We start from the raw sequence: 14,305 nt of genomic DNA, 5'->3' as shown, positions 1-14,305 counted from the left end.
CTTAACCATACAGAAAAGATTATTTCATGTGGTTTTAAAACACAATAATTTGACTATGCATCCTTACTAGAATATATCTGGAATTTTTAAAAAGTCAAAGACATTTTAAACTATTTTCAGTAATTATATAGTTAGTAATAATTTTGGTATTATTATTCTGAAACCATTTTATGTATAACAATAAAATTATATTAATTTTTAAAATTTATTTATTTTGAGATGGAGTCTCGCTCTGTCGCCCAGGCTGGAGTGCACTGGTGTGATCTCGGCTCACTGCAACCTCCACCTCCTGGGTTCAAGCAATTCTCCTGCCTCAGCCTCCTGAGTAGCTGGGACTACAGGTGCGCACCACCATGCCTGGCTAATTTTTGTATTTTTAGTAGAGATGGGGTTTCGACATGTTGTCCAGGCTGGTCTCAAACTCCTGATCTCAGGTGATCCATCCACCTCCACCTCCCAAAGTGCTGGGATTACAGGTGTGAGCCACCACTCCTGGCCATTAATATTCTTAGAAACTAAAATTTTCAGTGTAAAAGTGATATCAGAATACAATTTAAAACTTTTCAATTAAAAACCTTTTAACTTTTTAAAGTTAAATAAAAACCTTGTAATCCTAAATTTGAATAAAATGAACTTATGATTTTTTTCTCCTAAAAAAGAAAAAAGGAATGTCGGAGCTCTGTCCACTAAAAAGGCTTAGAAACCATAACCAATTTAGTAGCAATTAGCATCCTCATGCCTAGGCTGTGGCCTGTAAATACCATTTTCTGTTAAACGGAATCAGAAACCCAGGCTCCTGATAGAAATGGCTGATTCTCAGTCTGGGACAAAAATAATGTAAGATGGGCCAGGCGTGGTGGCTCACGCCTGTAATCCCAGCACTTTGGGAGGCCGAGGTGGGTGGATTACCTGAGGTCAGGAGTTTGAGACCAGCCTGGCCATGTCGAAACCCGGTCTCTACTAAAAATACAAAAATTAGCCAGGCGTGGTGGCATGTGCCTGTAGTCCCAGCTACTCCGGAGGCTGAGGCATGAGAATCGCTTCAACCTGGGAGGCGGAGGTTGCAGTGAGCCAAGATCCCATCATTGCACTCCAGCCTGGGCAACAAAGCGAGACTCCATCTCAAAAAAAAAAAAAAAAAGTAAGAAGAGCTGGCAACAAGCTCCATCACACCAGAAAGCAAGGAAGCTTTCAAAGACTACTGGGTTTTATGTGTCAAAAAGACCCTAAAGCCACCTTGAAGAGGTTCCCACTGTCAAAGATGGGACAATTTAAGCTTCAGAAAGAGTAGTAAGTGCAGTGAACCGAAATGCATCAAATATGTTAAACATTCTTAAGTCTGGCCTAACACAGTAACTCACACCCATAATCTCAGCACTTTGGGAGGCAGCGGCAGGAAGATCACTTCAGTCTAGGAGATGGAGACCAGCCTGGGCAACACAGTGAGAAACACATCTCCACAAAAAATTTTTAAAAAATTAGCTGGGCGTGGTACTGTGCCTATAATCCCAGCTACTCAGGAAGCTGAGGCAGGAGGATCGCTTGAGCCAGGGAGGTCAAGGCTGCAGTGACCCTAAATCATGCCACAGCACTCCAGCTGGACAACAGAGCAAGATCCTGTCTCAAAAAATAAATAAATAAAAATAAATCTTTGAGTCTGCCAGACGCAGAGGCTTACATCTGTAATCGCAGCACTTTGGGAGGCCGAGACGGGCGAATCACCTGAGGTCAGGAGTTCAAGACCAGCCTGGCCAACATGCTGAAACTCTGTCTCTATAAAAATACAAAAACTAGCTGGGCATGATGGCAAATGCCTATAATCCCAGCTACTCGGGAGGCTGAGAGGGGAGAATCGCTTGAACCCAGGAGGCAGAGGCTGCAGTGGGCCGAGATTGTGCCACTGCACTCCAGCCTGGCGACAGAGTGAGACTCTGTCTCAAAAAATGAAAAAAAAAAAAAAAAAAAAAAAAAAAATCCTTGAGTCCTTAGTGACTAAGGAAAAAAAAAAAAAACATGCACACTCATAGGTTACCTTTGGAAGATGCCGGAGGATCAACTCCTTAGCCCATGGTTACAAAGCAACACTCTTAATCAGTACAGCCATCTGTGCAGTGCTAGAACATTTCTGTAAAATACCTCAGGCTCCTTGGAGTGCTTAAAGAAATCCTGAAAGTACACAATATAAGTGGGGTATGATGAAAAAGGAAGACAGAAGATGACAGACATGTTGGGAGAGAAATTAATAGACTAATGGTCCCAGTGTGGTTGAAAATGATCATGATGGGAGAAGTTGAACAAAGTAAAGCTGGAAGAAAAGGAGGTTGTTGCCAGATAAAAGAATATCTGATTTGGTGATCCGATTTGTCCCCTGCCGAGAAATTTAGAGTTGCCTTGGGAAAACCTAAGATGCTCTTCTCTTCATCTTTCGAGAGTTTAATGTTCCATGAACATGCCTAATCTTGAAAGGGAGAATCCAGCACAATACTTTTTCCTCTGGAAAATTAATGTATATTGATAGCAGGTTTCTTTTCTTTTCTTTTCTTTTCCTTTTTTTTGAGAGAAGTCTCTCTCTTGTCCCCCTTGTTTGAGTGCAATGGCTTTATCTTGGCTCACCGGAACCTCTGCCTCCCAGGTTCAAATGGTTCTCCTGCCTCTGCCCCCCAGCTGGGATTAAGGTGCTTGCCACCACGCCAGGCTAATTTTTGTATTTTTTAGTAGAGATGGGGTTTCACCATATTGGCCAGGCTGGTCTCGAACTCCTGACCTCAGATGATCCGCCCACCTTGGCCTCCCAAAGTGCTGAGATTACAGGCGTAAGCCACCGCGCCCGGTCATACTGGCAGCAGGTTTCTAAGTATGCTAATGGTCATAGCTCTTATATGATGTCCTCAGAGTATGACATCCTTGCAATATTGAATCTAGGGAAACCTGCCTGAGCCTCCCTTTGCTGAAGTTTACAAGGGTAGATTTTATAGTTCAGTAGCTGTCTATTTTTCTAACCATTCAATGACATCTTTCTAAGTTCAAGTTTTAGGATGAATGTGGAGTGATAAAACAGATCTCATTTTAATTCGGCATTTCCTAAGTTGTCATCCCAGAAGCTTTGCTGTCAAGAATTATATACTTCTGTGAATGTATCTGTACCAGGAGTTTGAGCAGAAAAAATAATAGTGATCACTGAGATCACAAACTCTATGATGTATATGAGATTAGTAGGATGACATTTCTAAGATTATTACATTAAAATGTTTATCATCTTATCATAAGTATTAAATTCCTCTCTATAAAAGTTTTCATCGTCATGTTATGTTTTGTGGTTACTATAAAGCTATGTAGTGCATATTGAACTTGAGTGTCAACCATGACTCTGTCTCCTTCACCCTCTATGTCCTATCTATCAAGAAGAACTATTGACCTAACTTTTTCTTTATCTCTTTATTCTGTCTACTTCTCTTTTTCTCCACTGCCACTACTTCAGGCCACCCTAAAGTTCAGGCCATCTCCTCTTCAGGCTGAACTATTGCCTCAGCTTCCCACCTTGGTTTTACCCTCTACAATCTTCTCTCCGTATTTTAGCATCCCCTGCAATCATTTCTCCATATTGCAGCATAAAGAAATAAATCTCTGCTGTTAAATGCCACTGACATTTTGGGGTCATTTGTTGCTGCAGTATAACTTGATCTAAGAAGACTAATATCTAACTTATTTCAGTTCCTTGGATGTGCTATACCTCACTTTGGGCCTTTCCTTCCTCTTCTTTTTCCTATTTTAATTGCCCCAATTCCTCTTCAGCCTTTAGATCTCAGTTTAGATGCCATTTCCTCTGGGAAGCTTTCCCTGATTCAGCAGGTCTGGCTTATGTATCCATCCTTACATTCCTATGAAACTCTGTAATTCCCTTAACAGCACTTACTATGGAATTGTCTGTCCCCCTCCTTCACCTGCCTGCTGGAAGCTTGGTGAGGGCAGAGACTATGACTTCCTATTTCATCATTATATTCCCAGTTCTGGGCACATGGCAAATGCCATAAATCTGTTGAATGAGTAAATAGTTCAATTCTTAGAATTTGAATACTTGGTCATACTACTTATCAGGAAAAGATGCCAAGGCAGAAAAAGTACTGAGGTCCAAGTTCTGATCTGATTCATTGTGATACCAGTAGAAAAAAAAAAAATCAATGGCAGTCAAATACTATTAAACTGTGCTTTCCTGTCTCCACCTTGATGAAAATTTATACAGGCTTTCCAAGCCTCACATATTAAAAGAGTAAGGAGTAGCTATAAACTAATACGTGTGAGACTGAAGTTTCCCGAGATGAAAGAATGCTAGGCATTATTATTTCTATACATGTTTCAACAGCACATGAGAATAACATACAGGTCAGCTCACATTATTGCAGCATTTCCTGTTCTAAGACACAGCTTAAGGCAAACTCTTAGAATGGTTAAGTAGGATGTATGCATTCCACAACTCTTGCCTAATTGAGTCACCCTTGTATACTTTCCCGTCCCTCCCTGCCATAAAGCGTATTAAAATTGTATTAGTAACGCCATCTGTGATTTCCATGTGACCTAATATAAATAATGTTTTCTGTGGCCCCACAATTAAAAAACCATCATAAAACCATGTCAGTGAAGATCTTTCGTGAAGAAAACAGAAATGGGAGTTTAGATTAATTATACTGTGCTCTGGTGAGACCTACGAGGAAATCTGATTCTGAGCTTTTTGATTAAAGAACACAGAGTGGGAAAGAGTCACAAGTGAGACCTGAGTGGCTCTGAGGTTTGACTTATTAACCTTGAAAGGTGAAGAACTTGATGTTAAAAATTAGGCTTCGGTCGGGCGCGGTGGCTCAAGCCTGTAATCCCAGCACTTTGGGAGGCCGAGACGGGCGGATCAGGAGGTCAGGAGATCGAGACCATCCTGGCTAACACAATGAAACCCCGTCTCCACTAAAAATACAAAAAAATTAGCCGGGCGTGGTGGCGGCGCCTGTAGTCCCAGCTACTCGGGAGGCTGAGGCAGGAGAATGGCGGGAACCCGGGAGGCAGAGCTTGCAGTGAGCCGAGATCACGCCACTGCACTCCAGCCTGGGCGACAGAGCGAGACTCCGCCTCAAAAAAAAAAAAAAAAAAAAAAAAAAAAAAAAATTAGGCTTCACCCAGCATCCTTACTCACATGTAGAAATGAGTTGCAACTCACTAGGCTTCATTCATTCATTCAGAATGAATCATCCTGCTCATCAAGATTGGCTACTTTTCCAAAAGTAACAATAAGAATACAAACATATACAGCAAAGGTCTAAAGCTTCCATAAGAAAACTAAGGAAAGTTGGGCACAGTAATGGAACACGTGAGTGTGAGTTATGTCTAAGGTTTCCAACAGATTGGGAATTTTAGGAACACTAAACATGGTTTTGGAACCAGGTTTCCTGATTGAAACTTAAAGGGACATGGTTTTATACTTAAAGAAAAGCTTGAAGGCAGTGTAGTCTAGTGGATTTAGGAGACAGACCTGGGCTTAAATTCCTGCTGTGCCACTACCTAGCTGTGTGACCTTGGGCAAGTTGCTTAATTACCTTAACCTGTTTCTTCATTAGTACAATGGGGATAAAATGCCTACTTTATAAGATTACAGTGAGAACTGAATATGACAATGTGTCTAAAATGCTTTGCACAATGCCTAGCCATAGACAGTCTAATTAAATAGTAACTATAATCATGGAGCTCTCCAGTGAAGAACTGGACTGCCCTGTAAGGTGGGAGGCACCCTGTCTCTAAAAGCATTCAACAAGCCGGTTGGTCCTGTAGCAGGGTGATATAAAATAATTCCTCCTACAAGGGTATGGAGAGTAGCAAGGGGTGGTGATTGGACTCTGATGAATGCATTCAAACCTAAGATTCTATGACACATTAATGCTTAAATTGCTTTACAAATATTGATTCTAAAATAAAATGGCCCCCCAAATACACAAAACTAAAATTGCCGGACTACAGGGAGAAATGAACACATCTACCTTTACAATGGGAGATGGATTGCTTGATCTATTTTATCTACTAACAGGTAAGAGAAATACTGATGGGGAAATACTGATGGGGAAATCTGAACATGAACATTAGTAAAGACACAAAATATCTGAAATACCAAGTTTGATTTATTTGCAAGTATCATGTATCTATCTATTGGTAAATAAACATTCTTCTCTGGTTTTAAAAATATATAAAAATTGACCATAGACAAGCCATACAGCATGATCGGGCTACTGTACTCCAGCCTGAGTGACAGAGAGAAGATCCTGTCTCTTTAAAAAAATAAAATAAAAAACAGAGAGAGGAAAAAAAGACTTCATAAAGAAAATGAAAATATTTTGGACTAAATCCTGGATTAGGGGAAAAAAATAGCTCTAAAACATCTTAATGGAACAACTGGTAAATTTTCAATAAAGACTGCACGTTAGCTACTCGTACTATATCAATGTTAAACTACCTAAATTTCAGCCAGGCCCAGTGGCTCATACCTGTAATCCCAGCACTTTGGGAGGCCAAGGCAGGTGGATCGCTTGAGCCTAGCAGTTGGAGACCATTCTGGGCAACATGGCAAAACCCCATCTCTAACAACAAAAAAATTCCAGGCGTGGTGGGGTGTGCCTGTAGTCCTAGCTACTCGGGATGCTGAGGTGGGAGCCTCACTTGAGCCCGGGAGGTGGTTGCAATGAGCCGAGATTGCACCACTGCACTCCAGCCTGGGTGACAGAGTGAGACCTTGTCTCAAAAAACAAACAACCTCAATTGGAACATTTTTCTGTGAGTATAAAAGAGAGTATCATTGTCTTTGGAGACATATGCTACAACGTACTCCCAAATGGTTCAGAAAAAAAAAAAAATATATATATATATAGTATACATATTTTTTATATATCGTATCTCCTACACACAAATATAGCAAACTGTGAACCTATGTGATGGGCATACAGGAGTTCATTAATCCTGAAACTTTTTGATAAGGTTGATTTTTTTTCAAAATAAGTAAAAAAAATTTTTTTTTATTTTAAAACGCACACTATAAACAGAAAGATATCTGCAACACACACAATTAACAAGATTGTTATTCATTATATATACATATATACGTTATATATACACTTATATATGTATACACACACACACCCCCTTAGAAGGGGAAGAGAAAACATGAAGGAATAATCAACATATTTCAAAGTGCTCAACCTTATCAGTAATTACGAAATGCAAATGAAGACAAAAACATGGTATTTATTCTGGGTAGACTAGCAAAAACTAAGAAGTGTGAAAATAACGAGGATTAGAGAGAATTGTGGTCGGTACTGGCGGCCGTACAGATTGGTACAACCACTTTGAAAACAATTCTGCATTATCTTTGAAAGCTGAACAGCCCCCATAGCCTCTGATGCCGTAGTGCTGCTCCTAGGTTCAAATTAGAGTCCAGCGCAAGTACAGAAGGTGAACAAGAATGCTCCTACTAGCCCTGTTAGTAATTACTAGGGGCAGATTCAGGTTTTGTGGGGTATGAGCTTATATAATTGGAGAAGAGTGAGGCTTTTAAAGAAAAAGATTCAGAATTATGAATAAAAATTAGGTTCAAAAGTGAATATTTTTTATAATGGCAAAAGAAATTACAACAATTACAAATTTCACAAAACCCAGGAAAAGAGTTCTGTCATAGGTATGTGACCTACAAACTTGGGAAGTTGATACATTTAGTCTGTGTGATTCCTATCAAAAAAGAAAATACTTAAAGCGCATTTATAATCCTACCGGCTACAGTATTGAATACATTCCCAACAGGAGAAAACTTCCTTTTGACTGGGCAGTAAGAAATAAATGTTCTGTTAATACACTTAACAACTTGGATGAATCAAAAAAACAAATGTTGAGCGATAAAAAGCAATTCCAGGCTATATATAATTTTATAAAGCTCAAAAAGAAAAATACACGAATACACAGTTAGGAATGCATCCAAATATGATAAAACCACTAAAAATGACAAAGAGGGACAAAACGGAAGATGGTGGTGAGCTAAGAGGCCAGGAGTAGAATCCTGGAGATGCATGGATACATGCTAAATACTGATAACGTGGTGGAGTGATACTTTCATTAGTATACTTTACATTTTACATATTTGGTAAATAGCTATTTTGTATGTATCGAATATTACATCGAAAATATTTACTTAAGGCACCTGAATGTAAGCTGGCTTCCCTCCTTCCTCTCCCGTGCTGTCTCCTTTCCCCCATCACTTCTCAACTACAAACTGCTTGGGACACGTGGCTCCAGAGGTTGGCAAAACAGGGAAATGTCAGCCCACAAGGACCAAGAACCGTGACTTGTGTTACTTTCTTGTTGGTGTTGGGGCTGGCGGGGAGGGGTGCGGTGGTGCAGGAAATATTATCCAGCATATCAAATACGCCACATCAAGCTGACTCTGAATTTTGAGTGGCTCTACTAAAGCCAGAAAAGGGTTTTTGAGCCCAACGGGAAGAAGCGCCCCTCCCTTTTACACTCACACTTCCCACTTTCTAAGGGTGCCAGGCCCCGCGCCGCCCTGCTGCTTCTTTGCTTACGTTCCGACTCTTAACCACCAATCCCAGCCTACTCCATTACGTAAATTATTCCAAGGATTCCCAAATGTGCCCCTCCGTCCAGAACCCGCCCAATCCCGACCGGTTCCGAGATTTACCGCCAGCCCAGAGCCGGGCGGGGGCGTGAAAACGCGAGGAGCCTTCCCGCCCCTCTCCTCATCCCTCCCTCCCAAGCCACTGCCGGCTCCCAGCCGAGCTCCGCCCCCATGGTGGCCCCGCCTCCCCACCGCCCGGAAAGCGGGCTGCGGCCCCCTCCCAAAACCCGGAGAAGTGGATTGTGCGCTCCGCTCCGCACCACCAGTCCCGGGCCGCCGTCCTGACCAGCGGGTCAGGGCTTGCCGGGCGGAAGCCTGGCCTGGAGCCTGGAAGGGGGAGCCGGCCCCGAGCGGGAGCGGACGCGGCCTCAGGCCTGCGCTGGTGAGCGTGCCCCGGAAGCCCGGGCCCCTGGCCGTCCTGCTGCCCTTTCTCCTGGAGCCCGGCCGCTAGGCCGCGGAGGGAGAACGGGTGCCTCTGCGCTGCCCCCCCCCCCGCCCCGTCCTTACAGTTCCCCGTGTCCCAGGCCTCTACCCGGAACCGGAGCCCCGCCCGTCTCTCAGCAGCTCCATGACGTGAAGCGCCTCGGGGTGCGGTGCCGCCGGGCGTGGGTGGGAGGCAACGCCCGAGAGGAGGGCCCGCCAATGTGCGGGGATGCGGGGGGCGTTGGCGAGATTTGCAGGCTGCGCCGCTGCCCGCCCTCCCGGCATGAGCCCGTTCCCTTTCGCCATTGGAAGACTTTTGAGTTCCAAGCTTTTTCCTGCTCGCATAGAGCCGTGCCTGCGCTGCCCGCCACCCCACGTACAGTTGCATTTCTGTTGGAATTTTTCTGGAAGTTGGAATCTGGCAGTTTAAACAAAGAATTTTTGTAAGAAAAACATTTGTTAGGATATTTGATAGTCCCCAGATTAGGTTAAAAGTCTTCTTCCCAATCACTGTAATTTTGCAGATATGTTTTTGGTGTAAATGGGTATAGATCGGGGTTGATGAAAAGAATCAAACTCAGAAAAATATTTGAAGAGATTTATTTTGAGCTAAATACAAGCGACCATGGCCAGTGACAGTCCTCAGGAGGTCCTGAGAACATGTGCCCAAGGCAGTTGGGGTACAGCTTGGTTTTATGTATTTTAGGAAGGCATGAGACATCAATCAAATACATTTAAGAAATACATTGGTTTGGTTTAGAAAGGCAACTCAAAGCCGGGGCTTCCAGGCTATAGGTAAATGTAAACATTATCTGGTTGATGGTTGAGGTTATTAAAAGGAATGTTCAGGCTGAAGATAAAGGATTGTGGATACCAAGTTTTATTGTGCAGAGGAAGCTCTTAGATAGCAGACTTTAGAGAGAGCAGGTTGTAAATTGTTTTATATTGGACTTAAAAGGGTTCCTGGCTCTTAGTTGATTATCTCCTGGATCTGGGAAGGAAGGAAGGAAGGAAAACAAAGCGGGGAAGGGAATTCTCTATAAAATGGGGATTTTTCCTACAGGAGACTTTGCAGGGCAATTTTAAGGTATGGCAAGGAAATATATTTTGGGGTAAAACATTTTTATTTTCTTCCTTGTTATGCCAGAGTCAGATTGGAAAGTCAGTCACTGTGTATTGGCTTAAATAAAACCCATCTGATAAGAATTTATGGTTTATAGGACATGACTCTCCAGACCCCTTAGAAAGGAATTCGGGTAAGATAAAAAATTAGAGCTTAGTCCTCATATGGTTGAGAGCTTGTGCTCTGGATCCAGAGTGCCAGGGCTGTAACACTTAAGAATTGTGCAAGCACGACTGGCGCGGTGGCTCACGCCTGTAGCACTTTGGGAGGCCGAGGCGGGCAGATCACAAGGTCAGGAGATTGAGACCATCCTGGCTAACACGGTGAAACCCCGTCTCTACTAAAAATACAAAAAATTAGCGGGGCGTGGTGGCGGGCGCCTATAGTCCCAGCTACTCCGGAGGCTGAGGCAGGAGAATGGCGTAAACCCGGGAGGCGGAGCTTGCAGTGATCCGAGGTCGAGCCACTGCACTCCAGCCTGGGCGACAGAGCGAGACTCCGTCTCAAAAAAAAAAAAAAAAAAAAATTGTGCGAGCCTGGACAAACCACTTAAGTGGCTCAGTTTCTTCTAAGTGTATATAATGTGTTTTATACACACACGATTTTTCATTATGCTATGTTATGTATATTACTATATTTTTCCATTATGCTATATGTATATTAATCTATGTAATCTACATAGTATAGCATAATGAAAAAATATCTGTGCATATATATTAGGTAATGCTAACCGCTTTACATGGTGGTTGTGAAGATTAGGTGAAGCATTGTGCTTGGCATATAATAACACTGAGTGTTATGAAAATAGCATTTTCTCTGTGATTTGTGGTTTTGATTTTAAAGATTTTAATTGCGAAGTATTTCTCCTGTTTTCTTTTTTGATGCTATAATAGAAGGATTTACCCCAGAATTTCTATAATATCTGATACTTAAAAGTGCAAATAATCAGTAAACGGAAATAGACCATGTGTACAAGGCTATGTTGAGCAGTGTGCAGTGTTTCAACACTGCTGTGTGTGAGGAAGAGGACTCCATCTCTTCATCAGTGGAAGCTGGCGAACGGAAGAAAAGCTTGATATAAAGAGTGTCATGATGTCCACTGTTCCTTTCAGGCATAGCCGCAGGACGCTAGGCTGATTCTGTGATAATCACATGGTATTTTATTTATTTATTTATTTTTGAGATGGAGTCTAACTGTGTCGCCCAGGTTGGAGTGCAATGGTGAGGTCTTGGCTGACCGCAACCTCTGCCTCCTGGGTTCAAGAGATTCTTCTGCCTCAGCCTCCCGAGTAGCTGGGAATACAGGCACATGCCACCATGCCTGGCTAATTTTTGTATTATTAGTAGAGACGGGGTTTCACCATATTGGCCAGGCTGGTCTCAAACTCCTGACCTCGTGATCCGCCTGCCTTGGCCTCCCAAAGTGCTGGGATTACAGGGGTGAGCCACCACGCCTGGCTGTTAATCATATGGTACTTTATATGTAACTTTATTAATGGTACAATAAATCTCATTATATAATTTCCTTAACAGAATATTGAAGAATGTTTGTTCCAAGATCTTTAAAAATCAAGAGGCACGCTAATGGTGATGGCAAAAGTTGTGTGGCTAAGATAATTAAATCAGACCCAGAAGACCTTCAGTTGGACAAAAGCAGAGATGCTCCTGTTGATGCTCTAGTTACAGAAGCAGCCACAACACCAGACAGGCACAGCAGCGAATCATGCCCTTTCCCCAGCCCAGGTGGCCAGTTGGCAGAGGTTCATTCAGTAAGTCCCGAGCAGGGTGTGAAGGACAGCCATCCTTCTGAAGAGCCTGTTAAGTCATTTTCCAAAACACAGCGCTGGGCAGAACCGGGGGAACCCGTCTGTGTTGTCTGTGGTCGTTACGGAGAGTATATCTGTGATAGGACAGATGAAGATGTGTGTAGTTTGGAGTGTAAAGCGAAACATCTTCTGCAAGTTAAGGAAAAGGAAGAGAAATCAAAACTCAGCAATCCACAGAAGGCTGATTCTGAGCCAGAGTCTCCACTGAATGCTTCCTATGTCTACAAAGAGCACCCCTTTATTTTGAACCTTCAGGAAGACCAGATTGAAAATCTTAAACAGCAGCTGGGAATTTTAGTTCAAGGGCAAGAAGTCACTAGGCCCATTATTGACTTTGAACATTGTAGTTTCCCCGAGGTCTTAAATCACAACTTGAAGAAATCAGGCTATGAGGTGCCAACCCCCATTCAAATGCAGATGATTCCTGTGGGACTTCTGGGAAGAGACATTCTGGCCAGTGCAGACACTGGCTCAGGAAAAACAGCTGCTTTTCTTCTTCCTGTTATCATGCGAGCTTTATTCGAGGTAAGTATTAATAATAGAGTTCACATGTATTATTCTTGGAAACAAGTGAGGTATTTACCAAGTTTCATTCTTAACTGTATTAAAATTGCAAACTAAAACTAAATATTTGGAATTTTAGTCACTAGTGCCTGTAGAGATTTTGCTTCTGATAGTAGTTTGTATGAAAACATAATTTCAGGGAATTTTTCTTGTATTATATTGAACCAGAGATCTCTTTATTGAGGATCTAAAAACTTGCTTCCTTACAAAACATTTTATTTTTAACAGTTTTTCTGTTAACAGAATAAGCTTTGGATTTGAGGGGGAAAAGATCCAGCTGACCAGACGAGCTGCAGTTTGTACGTCAGTTTAGTCTCCTTGGATTTTGTGTTTTGAAGAAACTGATTTATACTGAAGTTGGAACACATAGAGTTTCAAAATACGCTTTTTTTTCTTTTTTTTTTGGAGACCGAGTTTCACTCTTGTTGCCCAGGCTGGAGTGCAATGGCACAGTCTCTGCTCATTGCAACCTCCGCCTCCCAGGTTCAAGTGATTCTTCTGCCTCAGCCTCCTGAGTAGCTGGGATTACAGGCATGTGCCACCATGCCCGGCTAATTTTGTATTTTTAGTACAGATGGTGTTTCTCCTTGTTGGTCAGGCTGGTCTCGAACTCCTGACCTTAGGTGATCCAACCGCCTCAGCCTCATAAAGTGCTGGGATTGCGGGCATGAGCCACCGCAACCAGCCTCAAAATATACTCTTAAATATGATCTATGGTTCATCTTAAAATAATCATTACCATACCTTACTTGTTAGTTTATAGTGTGTAGAGCACTTTCACATATGATTAGTTTAACAAACATTTTGAGTAATTACTGTTTCCCAAGTACTGATGAACTTGTGAAGTATGAAGTATGGCAGGAAGGGAAGTAAGTAAAAAATGTGGGCAAGGCGGGGCACAGTGGCTCACGCTTGTAATCCCAGCACTTTGGGAGGGCGAGGTGGGTGGATCACCTGAGATCTGGAGTTCAAGACCAGCCTGGTCAACATGGAGAAACCCCATCTCTGCTAAAGATACAAAATTAGCCGGGCATGATGGTGCATGCCTGTAATCCCAGCTACTCGGGAGGCTGAGGCAGGAGAATTGATTGAACCCTGGAGGCGGAGATTGCAGTGATCCGAGATTGTGCCATTGCACTCCAGCCTGGGCAACAAGAGTGAATTTCCGTTTCAAAAAAAAAAAAATGTAGGCAAAGAGAGGAAAGATAAAGGAGAAAAAAATTGGAAAACTAAAGAGTAGTAGAAGATAGTGTGAGGAAAAAAAGTGCTAGATTGTTTAAAATATAGGTCACACATGCTGGAAGACCAAAATAGAGCCATAAAGCCCGAAATAGGATGTGGGTATATATGTAAGTTATATGGACAAAGAAAGAAGTGAATCCACAAGAGAGCTAAGAGGGAAAGACCAAGGGTAGCATGCCAGCTTTGACCAGCTCTACATGGTGACTATTGGGTTCTCTCTTCAGAGGAGGATGACTGTAGATTACAGAGTCCAAGGAACTAGGAGCAAACCTTCAGTTTTCTCACCTTGGTTACTGTGGACACCTCTCCCCAGCCCCAATTTTGATCTTTCATTCTGTGTTATGTAAGAAATGGATTTAATTTATGATGGTTTTGGAGGAAAAAAGTCTGCAGCAAGCAGAAGGCAGGAGGACTTATATCCAGTTGGGAACACTTTAAAAGGGCCATGTTCCTGGAATCCTTGTGAAGATTTAG

The 14,305-nt window shown here is 42.5% G+C and overlaps 1 protein-coding gene and 1 long non-coding RNA gene across 13 annotated transcripts in view; one reads left to right on the top strand and one right to left on the bottom strand.

Annotated features, from left to right (window-relative positions):
- LOC144340888 (uncharacterized) overlaps positions 1-8,400 on the bottom strand; it is a 42,813-nt gene extending 34,413 nt beyond the window's left edge. Inside the window, exon 1 of the long non-coding RNA XR_013417429.1 lies at positions 8,219-8,400. This is a non-coding gene — a long non-coding RNA (uncharacterized LOC144340888). The remainder of the gene's footprint in view (positions 1-8,218) is intronic.
- A 511-nt stretch (positions 8,401-8,911) lies between these two features.
- DDX59 (DEAD-box helicase 59) overlaps positions 8,912-14,305 on the top strand; it is a 51,060-nt gene continuing 45,666 nt past the window's right edge. For 7 of the 12 annotated variants that reach the window (XR_013417408.1, XM_078002491.1, XM_015120596.3 and 4 more), the window contains exons 1-2: positions 8,912-9,035; positions 11,733-12,550. Coding sequence is in view for 11 of the 12 variants with exons in the window: in XM_078002491.1 (XP_077858617.1) it covers positions 11,744-12,550 (807 nt within the window). In the remaining variant the exon portion in view is untranslated. Of the gene's footprint in view, positions 9,520-11,546; positions 11,640-11,732; positions 12,551-14,305 lie in introns of those variants that run through there. The other 5 variants (XM_078002471.1, XM_015120581.3, XM_078002478.1 and 2 more) reach the window with 3 other exon arrangements.

Source organism: Macaca mulatta, chromosome 1 (genome assembly GCF_049350105.2).
Source record: "Macaca mulatta isolate MMU2019108-1 chromosome 1, T2T-MMU8v2.0, whole genome shotgun sequence".
NCBI lineage: Eukaryota > Metazoa > Chordata > Mammalia > Primates > Cercopithecidae > Macaca > Macaca mulatta.
This window is presented reverse-complemented; position numbering and strand designations above follow the sequence as displayed.